This window comes from Ctenocephalides felis, unplaced genomic scaffold (genome assembly GCF_003426905.1).
Source record: "Ctenocephalides felis isolate EL2017-DRISC unplaced genomic scaffold, ASM342690v1 CF-g0.4_SCAFFOLD_01886, whole genome shotgun sequence".
Classification (NCBI taxonomy): domain Eukaryota; kingdom Metazoa; phylum Arthropoda; class Insecta; order Siphonaptera; family Pulicidae; genus Ctenocephalides; species Ctenocephalides felis.
In genome coordinates this window covers 39994921-40013219 of record NW_020538040.1, presented here as the reverse complement: position 1 = coordinate 40013219, position 18299 = coordinate 39994921, and the positions used below count along the sequence as shown (strand labels likewise).

General features: G+C 27.3%; 1 protein-coding gene across 1 annotated transcript in view; it reads left to right on the top strand.

The window, feature by feature from the left end:
• Window positions 1–175: 175 nt before the first annotated feature.
• Window positions 176–18299, top strand: part of LOC113378413 (kinesin-like protein KIF21A) — a 121696-nt gene continuing 103572 nt past the window's right edge. The window contains exon 1 of the mRNA XM_026618940.1: window positions 176–216. Coding sequence (XP_026474725.1) covers window positions 179–216 — 38 coding nt within the window. The 5' untranslated portion in view covers window positions 176–178. The remainder of the gene's footprint in view (window positions 217–18299) is intronic.

Here is an 18299-nt window from a genome sequence, read left to right as displayed (position 1 = left end):
ATTGAATGAAATAACGAACAATTAACTTATTTTGGGAATACAATTTTTTGTCAATTTATTTTTTATTTATTTTCAATCAACATTCTTTATAAAATTGTTTATAAGAATTTCTGGTATGTTGGTTAAAAATATTTTTATCTATTTTTTAATGAACAAAATTATTTCTTTCAGATTCAAAATGGGAGACGAGGATAGTTGTGTTAGAGTAGCTGTGAGGTAAGTTCAAAGATAATTATCAATTTTATAAATTTAATTTTTGAGAAACAAAGGAAGTCCTTAAACCGCTATTTTTTATTATTTCTCAAAGTATAAAATTACATACTCGTAATACTAATTAATAATAAATATTTAATATATCAGTAAATTTTATTAGATATTTTTCACTGAGCTTTATATTTTAAATTGTAAAATGCAAATTCATTTTTATTAGTTACTTAAATGCATTAATATGCTCGATTTCTTTTTCATCGATTTATTGTTTATTTATCAGTATTGGCTCCAATTTGTTATACTAATTTGTTATACTAATATTCGTTAATATACCATTTCAATGCTGCGAAATCAACAATTTTATTGAAGATGCATTACAAAAAATTTATGTCTAATTCCAGTGAAAGTTAAGAATTTTTGAAGCGCAAACTATAAAACGAAATAACGATTATTATTTTTAGTGCATTCCATAAAATTTATTACTTGTGCAAAAAAGTCTTAAATGCTTTTACCCAGTATTTTTAGAACCTTTCAACTTACGATATAATTTTGTAAGGAAACTTTTACCTGTTTTGTGCAATTGCTACCTGGGAAGGTTATTTAGGTACTGTCAATATTCCGCACATATGTTGTATTAACAGTTTCGGTAAGGGTAATTTGTACAACGATCTTATTTTTAGAGTTCTCAGAAGTTTTAGATTACATGTTTACATGTTTCTCACTTCTTTCTATTACATACTATTAATTTTTCTATTTAATTTTTTTTTCGTATATATTACATACGGCAAGCTTATACGAGGTAATGTTTTCTTGTTCTAAGGTAATGTTTTCCTGTAAGATTAAATTATATATATATATATATATATATATATATATATATTAATTCTTACTTTCGGAAAAAAGTAGGATAAATTAATTAGAATCAAAACAATGTGGCAGAGAACCAAACGTTACTATTTTTATAGGTCCTTTTTGAAATTGTTATTTCCATACCAAATCAAACATTATGTTTGTTGTGTTAAGTTGCATTTTATTTATTTATTTATGTGAAAATCATGCGGTTATTGAAAATACTTACAAGGAAATATTGTTAGGAAATAATTAAACTCTGTTAGGTTTTTGCTTTAGAAGTAATTCATATCAAATTCTATTTCTATTAACAGAAATGTTTTCGTGATAATTTGAAATTTGTTTCAATTGCATCAGACAACTGCAGAAATCAGAAATTTATTTTTTAACCATTTCCACTTACTAATTCCGAGATTTATATGAATTTTTCCGCGGCGGCATACGAGTGGAAAGGGTTAATTTTCAACTCTGCAAGTTTTTTTTATGTAATTTCATATCATATATACAATTGGATATATTTGAAATATTCGCAACATTAACTAAACATGATTTTAATTACTAATTTTGATAACTTTGTTAAATTTACAAGAAATTATAGAGATATCAAAAAATATAACAACCACCAAATTATATAATACAAACTTGGAATATATATCATATTTGTATTTCAATAACATCTATGGTTCTTCAAAATAATGTTATATTAATTAATGTTATATTCATTTACTTGTCAAATAAAAAAACACATGCACAACAGAGCTATAAAGAAACATCGGAAAAATTCTTAACGAGACTTAATTAATATATAATAGTTACCGTCAAGTAATAATCTTGTTGGATTTCTCATGTAAGATGCGCCAAGAGGCATTGAAAAAATATACGATCAGTCGTTTTTATTACTATTCATTATTTTTATTGCTAGTGTTATGTATATATATATATATATATATATATATATATATATATATATATATATATCCAATACTTCATTTTAAAGTTTAGAATTTGTTTACATTTTCAGTTTCACTACTACGTTTCTAGAATATTTAATTATTTTACCTTGCCTAACTCTCTGCATATAAAAAACAGAATCTCAAATAGATAAATAGTCTTACTTGACTTGAATTATGTCATATAATTTAAAATACCATGAGCTTATTTGTAAAACACAATTAATTCAAATATAAGCAATCTTTATTTGATAGATGAAATATTTTAACTTCACAACTTTTAAATCTTCAACTTGTTTTATTGGAAAATATATAAGCGAAATTTTCATGTGGTTTTTGATCTTTTGAAATTGTTTTAAGAACCGAAAAGCAATTATATATTCATACTTATAAATTCTTACAATAACATACACATAATTTTTGAAGAGGTCTATTATAAATTGGGCGCAGGGTTTCTTTTAAAGACTACTACTAATTAAATTTTGTTTCATCTTCTCTTTAAAATTGACACTATATTCGGTTCACTATTTTTACATTTTTCACATTTTGGCAGTTTTATAGTTTCATTAATATAATTATGATACCAATTATTGAACTCTAGATTTTTTACATTCTACTAAAGAAATGATTTATATTTCATTGCTAACTTTAATTGAGGTATACTGATACTGATTTGGATTTGGAGCAAACAATATAATTTGTTACATACAACTAGTTTTTTTCTAAAAATAACTACAAAGAACTACTATTAGAATATAGTTATTCTATTTCTTAGGTTTTTATATTTATAAAATTGTTTGATCGAATATAATCGCGTGCGAAAAAAACATGCGATGTCTAAATATGTAACCTATAGATTTGGTAAACACAAATATAGTTTGCTCATTATATAATAGATAAATGAAGAAAAAAAATATAATAAACGTTGAAATTCTAGTTTGTAGTTAAAATATTTTTGGATTTTTTTTCATTATACATAATAATATCCATTTATATGAGATCAGTTTATTTGCGATATATTCTAGATGTACATATAAATTAATTAGCTGACTATGTAATGAATTCATAATATATGTATAAATTTTGACTTGAATATATACGAGAAAGTTCTTCTTAATTAATTTTTAACTGGAACGATTCTAATTGTTTTTGATTCTTTTGCCAAAATCTTTAGATTTATCTACGATAAAATAAGAATTCTGGTTTTTGGTGGATTATCTCGATTATACTATCGCACCTATGAACATGTACTACATGCATGGGCTAGGTGTGCATGTTAATATGGATAAATATTATATATATATATATATATATATATATATATATATATGTATGTATGTATGCATGTATGTATTTTACGTATTTAAATAAATTTATTTATTTTATTCGTAAAGAATATTACTTGCTGTACCTTACAGTTATACCTTCCGTTACCTTCAACGCTCGACGTGTTGTAACATCAGTTCAATTATTTAATATTTCACACTTTCTCGCCGTAATTATATCTACACGTGTACGTTGGGTATTGTACTTAATTTCAGTTGACAAAACTTATTTTTAATGTGATCTACACTGCCATAATGTAAATTCAAAAGAAAAACTAAAAATCACCACCGATATCTCAAAAACAAGTAAAGTTACATTTTCAACAACAATATTTGAAAGTGGAGGGAAAAAGATGTATAACCAACCACCACCTTAATTCCTACGACGTCCCTATAGGAAGGTAAACAGCAATGAAAATTTATAACAAAAGTATTTTCTTTTATTATTAGTTTTTTGTTGTTGTTAGCACTGTTGTTTAGTTTACGGGACCTTAATATAATTTTTATCTCAGATGTATTGTTAATTGTGAGTTAGATTCATTAGTTTTTTTTATATAACATTTATGAAAGCTCACAGTGAGTGGGATAAAAAGGTCCAACTGAACCTTTACCCTTCAAAGGTGTAAAAATGAAGAATAATAAATAAATAAGTAAATTATTTAAAAAAAAAACATTTTAATAGAGATAAGTTAAATAAATAGTTATTCCAACTTTGCTGATTATTATATCTGACAAAATATTAGATCAAGGTTATATGCACTAATATCTCTGTTCAGAAAAAATGTACCAATGAAATTCATATTTTGCATTGAATAGTGTATTTTGCGTTGAATAGTGTAGCTATTATTTCGTAAAATTCCATCAAAATTAAAAATAAGACATTGGACTTGTTTATCTCCTGGCCGTCTCATTTTACTCCGCCTATAGGGTAAAAAGGACCAGATGATGTATTTTTGAAAATCCGCGAAAAACACTTTCCTACAATAATGAATTAGCTGGGAGTTTTACAGAACATAGTCAGATAGTTGTTTTTTGATATGTGTTATTTGTTATGATATAATTGGTTTGGTTTTTACAATAATAGCTCAAAGTCAAATTGGACCTTTGTGCTTTGCCCTACCCTAAGCATTTTTCACAATAATCCATTTCAAATGGCATGGATTATGCGACTCTTCGTAAATGATTATGACAAAATTAAGCAAATAAGTATCAATTTTACAGAAAATATCTACTTTAAATTATTTGTTATAGTTAAAATACCATTTTACAATATTGCAAATTGTAAGGATTATAAAAGTGACATTTCAAAAGCATTGAAAATTATAATAGTAATGATGTTTCACCCAATATGAAATACTGTAAATAAATGCGTTCAAGATGAAAATGATTCAATTCTATTGGTTTTGTAAGTATTGGCTCTGCATCGCCAAAGAAAAATTCAATTGCAGAAAATATAATATACATCTAGATTTATTCGACTTCATTTCTGTCGATTTAAATCAAATTCCAATTATTAAATTTGAAGTGTGAATCCACTTGTAGTCGAATTGAAATATTTCATGTCGCTGTAAGTGAATTCGTTGTTTCGAATGTGTTTGCGCGAGCTGTAAAACATGTTAGAAGTTCACTGAATCGTGGCAATTAGAACAAAGGTTTCTTCGTCTACGTGCCTCAGTATTAAGTAATGTATAATAATCTGTAATTTGTTTGAAATCATAAGGAGTGTTATTATTTTGTAATTCTTGCAATGTTTCATTTATAAAACAAACTGCAAATGGGAACTAACATTGTTTTCTGCTAAATTATTGTTTAGAAATTGTAGTTCGATAACTTTAATTAAACATAATTCTTAACTCGTTATTATGAACAAATTTATGAACACATTTTATTATCAGGCAACGGTTATGCTAATTATTTTGAATAGAGTAAAATATATATATGCTTTTTTGGCATTGTGGCAGAATATTAGTTTAAAGTTTCAAAACTTTACGAATTAAAATTCTACAAAAGAAAGAATCAATATGGAAATTTATAGATAAAGTGTGGTAGGAAGTCTCAATACATTAGTAATAATGAGCGAAATAATAATTTTTCGAAATAATAGCTACACTATATTCAACCAATGCATAATATAAATTTTACTGGTACATTTTGTACGGAGATAACAATACATATAACCTTGATCTAGTATTTTGTCAGATATAATAATCAGCAAAGTTGGAATAACTATATATATAATTTACCTCTTGTAGAAATGCTTTTTTTAACATAATTTACTTATTTATTTACTATTTTTCATTGTTTACACCTTTGCAGGGTAGGTTCACAGTTGGTACTTTTTATCCCACTCACTGTAAGCTTATAGTGGTTATATAAAAAACTATTGAATCTAACTCAAAATTAACAATACATCTGAGATAAAAATTATATAAAGGTCTCGTAAACTAAACAACAGTATTAACAACCAAAAAAAAACTAATAACGAAAGAAAATACTTTTGTTATAAATTTCCCAACATTGCCGTTTATCTACCTATAGCGACGTCGTAGGAATCTAGGTAGTGGCTGGTTATACATATTTTTCCCTCTACTTTCAAATATTGTTGTTAAAAATGTTTAACTTTACTTGTTTTTTAGATATCGGTGGTGATTTTTAGTTATTCCTTTGCATTTACATTATAGCAATGCAGATCACATTAAAAATGAGTTTTGTCAACTGAAATGAAGTAAAATACCCATTGTACACGTGTAGATATAATTTCCCATAGGGTCGTGAGCTGAGTTAAAATCTAACTTGGTTTAGGGTAGTATAGTGTGACAAATTTCTCATTGTTATTTCACACTGCAGTGTTCGAAATGGGCTATTTTCAATGGTAAACATATTTTTGATCTATTATTTTTAAGTGAAAATGGACATCACTACTGTACGATTGTCAGGTTGTAGACACGTGGCAGTGTTTTTAACCATTACTTCATGGAATACAGTAGTATATAAAAAATATAATACTTATTATTCTCTTATTTTGATATTATATGATTCGAATGTCTTTGGACACTTAAATATTCCATTATTTTAGTGTTAAGTAAGCTTGTTTTTTTGTTTATCTTACTGATTTTTCGAAAATTGTTCTACAAAGTCATTAGTGATTAATTTTACAAGCAAAATGTGAATCCAATAAACATGGTGGTTACTGTTGCCTTGGAACGAAGATTTTGAAATGTTTTTGAGCTTGCACATCACATTACTCTAAATATTTTTGATGCCATCAAGTTGAGTTTTTTGAGATCCATTTTTATTTAAGGAATTTTTCAAAAGTCGCAGGAAACCATGTCGAGTTCATAAGACGGTCAACAATATTGTCTTTGGCAAACTGTTGCATAAGGTTCGATGAATCGCTTGCTTGTTGCCGTGGTAATAAGCCAGCCAGCCGTCTCTTGACCAGGAACGCAGCAGAGTTTACATCGTTTAACATTGCGCAATTGTTTCAGAACCTCAGTGTACAACTCCCTGTTTATAGTAGTACGAAACAACACGTACAGAGCCAGTAACTATGATATTCTAGAGATTCATAATAGTTCATTGTATCTTTAAAAATTGTATCTTTCAAGATTATATCTTTTAAATTTTTGTTGAACGTTTTTGGCGGGAAGTGAACTTTGGCATAGAAAAATTAGGCGAAAGCACATTAGAGTTTGGAACTTATTATTGGTAATTTACTCATTGTAAGCAAATATGAAGAGTTACATTTCTGATTCTTAAGGCAATTATCTTAAATATGTATTTGAGGAATTTGAGCATACTTATTGTTAGTTTTTCTTCTTAGCGTTAGTTTTCCCAAAGCCTTAAATATCATATTATTTGACGTGATTATTATATAAAAATAATATCAATTTAGTTAAAAATATTTTTACCTAGCTACTTTTTAAGACGATTATCATGAATGCACGAAATCCAAGTTAGTATGTAAGAGATTTGAGCATTCTTAGTTTTTCTCCAAGGTATTTTTATAGAAACTTCACATACGATAACATTTGAAACGCTTTTCATTACATAAAAATAATACTTTGCATTAAAAATATCTTTATGCTCTTAGTTGCATTTATGTCAGTGTGCATGATTTTGAAACCCAATTGTATTTTTTTTTAAATTTTTTTACATATGACTTTTTTACATTTAAGTTTTATAGCTGCATAAAAACGCCGCTTTTGTTCACCTCGATACAATTTATTTTTGACTAATGTTAAAATAATATGCTTCTTTCCTTCACCTGTTTCCTCGTCAAACCGCAACAGCTGACGGTTCATCTGCTTTGTTCCTCCAGTAGTAGCAAACAGTTGAATATTTTATAATTTCAACTTATAAAAGTTGAAAGCTCATCTTTATATTTTATGTATTATCAAGTTTTATGCTTATCTAATAATTCTTCCCAAAGAATAGAATAGAAATGGCGCGAAAGGGCTAAAAGGTTTTAGTTAAATTTTATTTATTTTATATATTATTGCAATGATGATAATATGGAATAAACTGTAATGTAAGTCCAGTAAATAAAAAAATACAGTAAAAATAATTTTATTGTGGATAATAGGAAGATTAAGAACGTTACTTGCAAATTCACACCTAAGAAAAGAGAGACAACAAGAATTCTTGTTGACGATTATTTACATCTATTTTATATTATTATATTATTATATAGCGAATATAAGTAAATAATTAACTGAATATTGCGATATATCTGTAATTACAATAATTTGATGTCAATATCACCTTCAATGGTATCGTGCAACTGTCATCCTTAATCTTATCTTGAATTGAACAGTTATTTATTTATTACTTTTCTAAGAAAATTTTATTCGTAAGGAGGGAAATAGTCAGTTTTACGGTTAATGTATCTGTTTTTCTAGATTCTAATAAAACTTAAAACAATCGTTTGACGAAATAGTTTTTCAACAATTCTAATTTTATTTTTCTGTGTCCCTTATTAAAAAATAAAATGAATTAGTTCAATATACGATTAAATGCTTTTTTCAACTAAATTACTTTAAAAACATCAGATATAACTTAGCATAATATGTCGTTGATATAATGAACTTTACGTTACTAACGATAATTTCTCAAATATACAAATCACTCTTATTTATTTGCAATAGCTTTATTTTATGAAATATTTGTTTGTATGCAAATTTAAAATAATTATTATTACTTTCTAAAGAAGTTTATTTTGTTCCAGAAAAAATCACTGTTTTTTCGACATTTTAAGTCATTCTGAATCGTTTGAGATAAAATTGGAAAAAGTATATGTATGTATATGAGCTGAAATTTGGCATTTTGTTGACAGTTTTCTCTAAAACTGTGCACCGATTTCGAAAATTTAAGACATTTGATGAAACTAGATAAAACTCGCTTTCATTAGTTTTTTGCAACAGTTAAGCCGTTTCTTTAATATTAGCTAAAAAAATTGTCACGTTACAGCTAAAAAATCCTGACGAATTTCTGAAATTCATAAACCGTTCGAAAGATAATACTTCAACTAATCGTGGTGATCAATTTTTGTTAAAGATTGGCCGGGTTATTTATTCGTAATAGTTCACATTTTTTTGATGATTTTGTTCAAACTTTTAATGACGATAGAGTTGGTGTTTTTAACAAAAGTGGTTTAATTATAAAAAATCATTAAAATTTGAATAATGGATTGCTTCAAAATTTCAAATTTCTATCGCCACAATTTTAAAAGTTGCTAAATCTGAATTCTTATTGATTAAGCCTCACACACATCGGTAAGTTCATGCAACATTTCTTAAGCAATATTCCACTTGCAACTAGTTTTTGAAAAGTACTGTTTCGAGTATTTTCTTTATTACTTTCTTTAAATTGATAAAGGAAACACCTGAAGGCATGTTACTACAAATAAATACAGTAATGTACATCTAGTTCATTAGCATCTTATTATCACCAAGTTCTGGACTACGCTTCCCGCTTGTCTAGTTGTTGTTAATTGTAGCGAAACAACACAAGTAACATCAGTTTATTGCATAATCACTATTTCTTCACTGAAAAGCTGCGGGCTATCTAATCAGTTTAACCTTTCACTGTTTTATGCATTGTTATTATTGATCTAAGCAATTTTGATATACTTTCTTCATTTCTGTATTTTATATTATTTATATGAAAGTAGGTGTATATAATATTGTGGATATCTTCGATTATATACCCGCAGCTATGATATGATTATTAAAGATTGAATCGCATTTATTATATACGTAGAGATAAATAACTAATGATTATCGCTATTTTCTCGAGTGCTATTGTTGAACGTTTATTGTTAGTTATAGGAAACAACAATAAAGTATGCATTTATAGATGCGCATATATATTTGCGTTCGTGGGTTAGCAATTGAACATCTAAATGATCGTTATTATTTTTATGAATGTTTTGTGTAAGATCAATTTAAAGAAAAGAGGAAGATGGCAAAAATATAAAGAAATCATGACTTAGAGATGGTGTTCGCTCTACACGATACACGTTCTTTAGTTCTTATTTCTTACAATTAAGAGGTACTTTCTTACAATGGTTTTAGTAATTAATGTCAGCCTTTATAGTAGCGAATTTTCTTCTTGATACATATGAGAGACTGTGTACTGTTGTGTCAGGTTACGGTAGTGACAGTAGTCATAATAGCTAAACTAATCTGATTTTGAAATAGGGTCCAAAGGAAAAAAAGGTGAAGTATGTTTGTTCGAACAAGTTTCTATTATTGCTTTGAGTCAGCGCCCAACATTAACACGATCTGTATACCAAATTGCGTTTAAAGAGCCTAAGGTAAATTTTTTTGTTCGATTTCTTCTAATAATAACTGTTACTTGCATAAAGATAGACCACTTTGTTATCTTGCTCTAAGTCGAACATTAGTAGTTTAATAATAAGGAATTAAATTTGTTTTATATAATATGTGTATGTTGTGATATGTATTTTTTTAACCTTTTTAGGTGAAATTTAAACAGATAAACAAAAATCTAACTTATCTAAGACAAAATATTTTTTTTGCATAGTTTTATTGTCAAAGACAGAATATGAAAGAATAAAGGTAAGAAAAATTCAATACAAGAAAACTTTCACAAAGTTACATATTTCTGACAATAAAAGTCGTTATAAACCATCTTGGTATTTATATCTATTGTTTCTTTCTTTAACCCTGTCATAATCGTCCCTTGGGCGTGGACGGTTGTGACACTCACCTTTTTCTTGTATGATTTGATTTTATGACTGATCGTGTTTAAAGACAATATTTATTTTAGTATTTCTCCATAGACAAATATTTATATTTCCTTTTTTAATTTACCTTTTCCTCAGCTAACCGGTAAATTAAAAAAAAAAAACTTGCTGAAACTATACCCAGTTTTCCCTACTGTTATTATCGATTGATAAATAGTGCAAAATGTTCTAATAACTTCTTAACTTCTTTGCAATAGTAAATTTTGTATTAAAATCACGATTAAAATCTAAGCACTATGAAATAGAAATTCAAAATTTTGTAAAATCATTAAATTTTGTACTTGTTATAATCTCTCAAATTGTAAGTGAAAAATCCAGAGGTACTATATATATAAACTTCACTGAAAGATTTTTTATGACAAAGTATAATTAAATTATGCTTTACGATAATATGCATATACAGCATAAATATAATACATTTCGTTGGTATTCTCTGAACAATCACTCAATATTGGCAGTGAAAATTCAATAATTCTTGAATTCATTCGACTTCCATATAATTCTTGCAATAAGCTACTGCTTTGTTTGAAAGTAAAGGTGAGAAAGAATATCAAATGTAATATTATGTATAATAGAGTCCTGTTTCCTCAGTCAAAGTTTATTGCTAGTATATATATATATATATATATATATATATATATATATATATATATATATAAGTATGTATAATTTGCGTGATAAGTTTATTGTTGCAGCGTGAGTTGTCCAGAGAAAGTTGACTTATATAGAGTCGCTAATATTGAGTGTGGGAGAATAAATCTTGACTTGTATTGAACGTATTTTCTTATAAACAAGCGTGGGTGTTCAATTATGCTCGATTCAAATAACTATATCAGATTTAAAGTAGACACCTATAAAAGTTCTAACGAAAGCTGTGAGAATTGTCGCCTTCGCAATGATGATTTTCATTATTTTATGCAATTTTATTGACAGTTGCTGAAAATGATCGTATGAAATTTCTAAGCGTTTCTTAGTTGTTCTTAAAAATTAAATTTGCAAAAATTTCTTTAAGCATCATTTCCTTAAATATATTGTCACAAATCATAAAATATATATTTACAGTTTGACTTTTAATTTTCAAGAGTTTTATTTATTTATGGTGTCAAATATTCATTTACATTGATTTGTGTATTCGCGTGGTTCACGTGGCCGATAGAAATTGTTTTCAGATTCTAAATAATTGCCATATCACGTACTGTAAAATTATAAATAAACTCACTAACTGAGTCATGATGGAAATTTATTATGTATTTATCAAATTTATATATACTTCTGTACTTCTGTAATTGGAAATACATTTGAAAAGAAAATCATACATTAAAGGGAAATTATAAATTAAATAATTTATAAAGGTATTTTGAGACTAAAATTATGAATAGCAGTCTGTTGTTTATGAAAGTCTATTTTAAGATTGATTGAATTATTTTTTGCTAAACAGTGACCAACAATGTTAATGAAACTCAAGCTTTATAATCAACTTCATAATTTTCATCACTTTTCTATTTTTTTTTTGACGGAGGTGTTGTTATCAAAGTTATTCACTTCAATAAACAAAATTATTAGTCAAATACATTAGTCACAAATCGTAAGAGTTAAATAAAGCCTTGTAAATTTTATAAATATTCACGTATATAATTGAGTGTTATAATATTTAGAGTTAGATTAAATAATTTCTTTTCAAAATGCATTTAGTGTTATTGTTTTTGCACTGACTTTTGCAGATTACAAAACTGTATATATTATTTGTGTAGTGAAATGGATATTACTGCATGAATTTTACAGATTTTTAGCATATGTAAAGTCAATTAGAGGTTACCGATCATATTATTATTTTGGCATCTGTAAATGAATATATTGGTATAGTATGTCAATGTCAAAACTTGCATTTAATTTGGGCTTCTCTACAAATAACTCATGATATAACAAAAAAGCATTTGTAAAAAAGCTTCTCGGCTCAGTATTGTAGTATCCATTTCATTACCCAAATTATGTTATTCGTCACAACTGTTTTTCTATTTTGCCATTAAAGATATTGTTTTTAACAGAATATTTGAGGGTCCATCATCTAAATATTTTCTTCAAATTGTATTCGATGACTTTGAGGACGTTTGTATTTCTCTTATGTTGTCTCGAATTCTGCTTTATAATCTAATAAATCATGCCATTTGGAGGTTAGCATTCAGAAGTAGATATAGATAGAAGTAAATGTGTAAAACGCTTGATATATAAGTTGGGTTTGATATAATATATAGGTTTTTGATAGTTCCTGACTATCATGCGATTATTCAATCAAAGAGATTGGTGGCATATCACAATTATTTTATCGGAGCATTGGTCCCTCATTTTTGGAGGACTTTGCATCTGCTTAGTTTTGCGAACATAAACCAAAATCTTCTGCAAAGCAGTTTAAAACTAACAAACAGTTACTTGGTTTTGTATTAAAATCTGTAAATGCTTTAAGAGCCTTTAAAGATTGCTACTTGAGAAATTCGATTCTGTCAGTATACTATATAAATATATTTTATAACCCGTGAAGCATTGTATGATATCTCATCTCAGACGTTTGAAGATTGCTTTCTGAATTTAATGAACTATTTATTGATCTTGAGGGGCATACATTAAGTATTTGAGCGATTTTTAGGAATTTTTGTATCCTCCTTTTCCTTGGTGGTACGTGGTGATATTTAGAATTAATTCTCCTCCCTCGTCCAACATCAAGGGTAAAAATCGAAAAAAACTAATGGTGTATTGCATCGTGCCTTAAGGCAAATTGCTGGAACTTTTCATGCCAATAATTATTTTTTTTAAAAAGATTAAATTTTATTTAAAAAACTCTGAAAAAATTAGATTTTTGAGAAATTAAATTTTTTGTTAGAAATATTTTGGAAATTTTGAACTATTTTTCAAAGCAATCGCACTGCTTTAGCTGCATAGAAACAAAACATTGAGGCGCGTAAGCGCCGCGTCGCCGTTTAACGGACAAACGAAGTTACCGAATCCGTAGAAATGTAAAATTGATACGCATTATTAAAATCTCCATAAAATATCTGATAATTTGATTGGCATATGTCTAATAATCATTTTTGACCGCCAAATGGCTTTTTTTTATTTTTTTTACTAGAACTCTGAAACCGCTAGACCTGTCTTGCCAAAAATTTAATCAGTTCTTCATCTTGTTTCTCAGTAAAATGTTTTTTGAATTATTCATATCGGTGTTCCCGAAATCGTCGACGAAAATTTGTATCCGCACACACACACATAAATTTTTTCTAAGGTATGCCAAGATGTTCAGAAACTTTTGAAACGTAAAGATATATACAAATTTTAATTTTCAATTTTTTTGCGATTGCTATAACTTACCCTACGGAAAGTTAAAAATTGTAAAAAATCTGACTTTTTGTTTCAAGCATAAGGCTGAATGTTTAAAAAAATTGTAAATTATTTCAATAGGTACTGAGTGTGTTAAAATATGCATGACATAATATTTTATTATGAATAAAAATAAACACTTTTATTTTTTGCTCAATTATTTATCTAAGCACAGATAAACTTTATCTTGGCGATCTGTGAGCATTACAGAACATACAACCAGTAATTATCTATAGGCGTAGATTAACATATCTCCCAATATGGGCCTCCGTGTGGCCAAAACCTGCGTGGGCCGTGTAATGTGCTTTACACAAGTTTGCTGCATTTGACTGCGTCACAGCCTCGACGTGTGTCGATATGTGGTCGACCTTGGCCTATAGCCGACGGTCATTCCAGACTTTGTGTCATTTTTCTGCACATCGCTAATTGGGGAGATTTGATTATTTTTTACAATCATAAAAATATAGACATGTCTAACTTAATGGTATGGCAGGATAATCGCAGCTTCTCTGACGGTCTCTATCACATCACATCTAACAGTCTAAAATAACATCATTTTTTGTTGTTTTATAAAAGAAGCTTTAGTATTATATAAAACAAGAATTTAGTCACCGATAATTTCAAGTTTAATAGATTCAATTGATGTTTCTTTTGTTACTTGTTAAATCGCGTGATCTTATTAATCAACAGTTTCTTAGTATTTGTTTGTTCAAGTTAAGAATATTCAAGCATTTATCATCTGCACTCAAAGGGTTCGAAAGCAATCTGCTCTATCGATGCTCGTTTTTCTGTTTTTTTCTCATAATTTGCTTCAGTATTTTCAACCTAAGAGTATGGTATGGTGCAAGCTTTTTTATCATCACATATTTCACTATTAACCCTCCGTCGGTCGGCGTGGTCTGGCCAGACTTTTTTCGACTTCAATTAAAAAAAAAAAAACTTCTAGTAATCCTATCGACTTGAAATTTCTTGACTTTTCCTAAAATTTCATTAGCTTAGCAATGAAAAAATCAGGACTAAAAAATGTACAGAAGGATAATTATAAGGATATTCACTTTTTTGTACTTCGAACGGTCGGAAAGGTCTGTCTAGACCACCCATACATTTTGTATGAAATATACGCTTTTTGATATATGTAAACCAGTATTCTTTCTTTTTTCATGGTATTTTCTATTCAAACTGCGTTGTTTATATTCTTTGCTATGTGTTCTAACATGAATGTTAGTATTTTCATGACAAGAGTTCCTTGAAAACCTACCAAACTTATTGGTAATCGCAAACACTGAAAATCGGATGAGTAATGCACACATTCATTTCAAAGGCGAAGAAAAAGAATAAATATTGTTTTTCATTGATTTAAAATAGAAAAATTAACTAAAAAAGCTACGATTTTTTTATATTTCTTGATCTTTTTATGTAATCGTTAATACATAAGACACCAAAAACTCATTTATCCATAATATAAATGCATGTAAAATGAATGGTGGTCCAGCTAGGCCTTTCCGACCGTTCGAAGGTGAAAAAATATCCGACCGACGGAGGGTTAATAATTATACATTTTAGGAATAGTTATGATATTAGAATAAAATGAAGTTATGATATAGTAGAATGAAAGATTTTAATAATTTTTGTTAGTGTAGGTTTTTGATATTTTTTTTCTTTTTCGTTTTAAAAGCAATTGAATTGACCATCTGGAGAGCAATGTCTATAAAAAAAAACAGCTTCATTTCTGAATGAAAACTGCAATAGACAAATGATATTAGCATAATGTCATATAATGTTTTAGATAAGAAATATATATATCGAAATACAACAATAGTATGAGCCATAGCAAAAGTCTCTAAAACAGATATAATGAACAAATTTTGTTTTTTTTTATAATTCATTGCGTTATAAGATTTTTGCCAATATGTTGAATCTAATATTCACAAATGCAAACGTCACAAAGAGATGGTTCAATATTTTCAATAATTAATTATAAATAGGTTTATATTGAACCCAAAATTAACATATTTGCAATAAACGATCATTGCGGTAAGTTAAGTGTTAGAATGTGGTAATAACGATCTATCACCAATGTTTTTTTGCTATTAAAAATTATCCTATAACCATATATATGGTTTTCACAAACTCGTATTTTCATCATTAAAATAATAACCAATTACGATCAATTATTTGAACTTTATTGATCTCTATATAATATCGACCTTCATATTTGTATTAAATTTTTCTGAGAAACTTGTTTTTATTTTATGTAAGTTAGTATTACCTAAGCGTTAATACTGGTTTTGAAGAAAAAATACATATTTTTTGTTCTGGAAAAAATAAAAAATTCATCACGCACAAATGCGTACCTTCTTCATTTTATTCAGTACTTTTGCACTCTTTTGAAATTGAAATTAATTGACTTTATAGGTCTCCTGATGATATTGAAAGTATTATATTAAACTTTACGATTATCTCACAGCTTATTATTTTAGCAGAAGAAATGGCTTTTATGGGTCTTTGTTTTTTTTTGTATACGATGCTTGGCATTCTTGTAGTAAATGTAATGGCACTATTTTGTAGGCTTAATGTGTTTTGTTTTAGAGTATAAAATTATAACTCTATTGATGGTATAGCTTTTCTCATATCAGATGATAAATTCTACTACTACTACTACTAACTTAATAATTGAATAAATTTATATATTAAAAATGTACAAGCATATTTAAAAACTGCAATTTAAAAATGGTCAACATTTGATATTATTATCTAATTATGTGTTTATATCTTTGATTTTTATAATGAATGTTTTTAATGTGTTATTCTAATAGTTGGCAAATAATAGAAAATAAATTCTGCTTTCCATTCGAGTATTATCGATTGCATTGACTGTAATCTATCTTTGACACTAAGTCAATTCCAAATGTCAATGTTAACCTGAACAAGCAATTTCTGTACAGTTTCCTCTCTCTTAGTCAAGTTGACGGAAGTGCAACTCAGTCAGTCTCCCGCTGACTTATTTAAATATAGATTTGCCTGTTATTCTATGCTATTTATTTTCAAATACGTTCCTAGCGGTAAAGTTCAATCCGGAGTTGCTTGTGTAATTTCTCTTCTACTATTATGTTTTCTGAGAAGATATGACTCATTTTAATTTAAACATTTACTTATATATTTAGTTTGATAAAACACCTTTGTATTAATTCTAAATATTAATACTCATTCTTTTGTTATTCAGGTTATTAGGATTTCTTAGTAGAAGAATAGAAATAATTTTCTTATAAACAGATTTTTTATTATGTTGCTATTATTTCAGTCACAGAAATATTAAATTGCGTTATTAAATTTATTCCCTATTATTTGATCCTGCTCATTAAATAAATTTAAATATCATTATATGTACATTAGTCAAAGTTATCATTTATTAACAATTCTTCAATTACAGTGTTAAGAATACCGTGAGGCATCGCTGCATCTTTTCTAGTGGTTTCGGTTTAGTTATCCTTTAGTTCATGAATTCTTCAAAATATGACAGAAATCATGGAAAAACTAGTGAAATTAACGAAACAAATCGGTTTAGATTAGGCAAATGTAAAAAATGTCGAAGAAATAGTTCAAGAAATAGCAGCTAGTCTTCCTAACAAAAATCTAAAATGCATATTAGAGGTCATTATTAGAGAGTATTTTTTCAAATGTTTTTTTTTTTAATAAATCTACATTTAAATATAACGTATAACATTTGAAATTGATTCGGCCATAATAACATTTAGTAAAACATTTATAAATATATCGGATTTGTGATTTGTAGCTTGATGTTGTCATGATGAGTCTTCTAGTATCGAAGATTTAAAAAATTGATATTTCTTATAATTTTTGAAATTTCTGTTCAGAAATGTGTTCAAAGTATTTTTCGGAATATAAATTATTTTTGGAGGTATATTTGTTTTACCATTAATTCACCTCTGTTTTCTTTATTTTTATAGAGTCTTATTTTATAGATTTCTCATCAGTCTGAACTGAATTCATCTTCCGATTTTCACCGTTTTAGAAAAAATCGATAATAGCAAAGAAGTTGTATTTTTTTGAGACAGTCGCTATTTTGTGATATAAATATTTTTTAATTTGTCTGTAGTTCTAACGAATGCGACATTATTGTATTTTAATAATTTTTGTCGATTTTTTTATTGGATTATTTGGAGGGTAAAAACCAAGGATATTATTTGGAGGGTGCAAATCAATGTGCAAAAATGGCACTTTTTGTGAGAACTAAGCATCTGATTTGAATGATTCAAAAAAAAACTTGGCAAAAGAAAAAAAAATATTTCAATTTTTTTTTTCAAA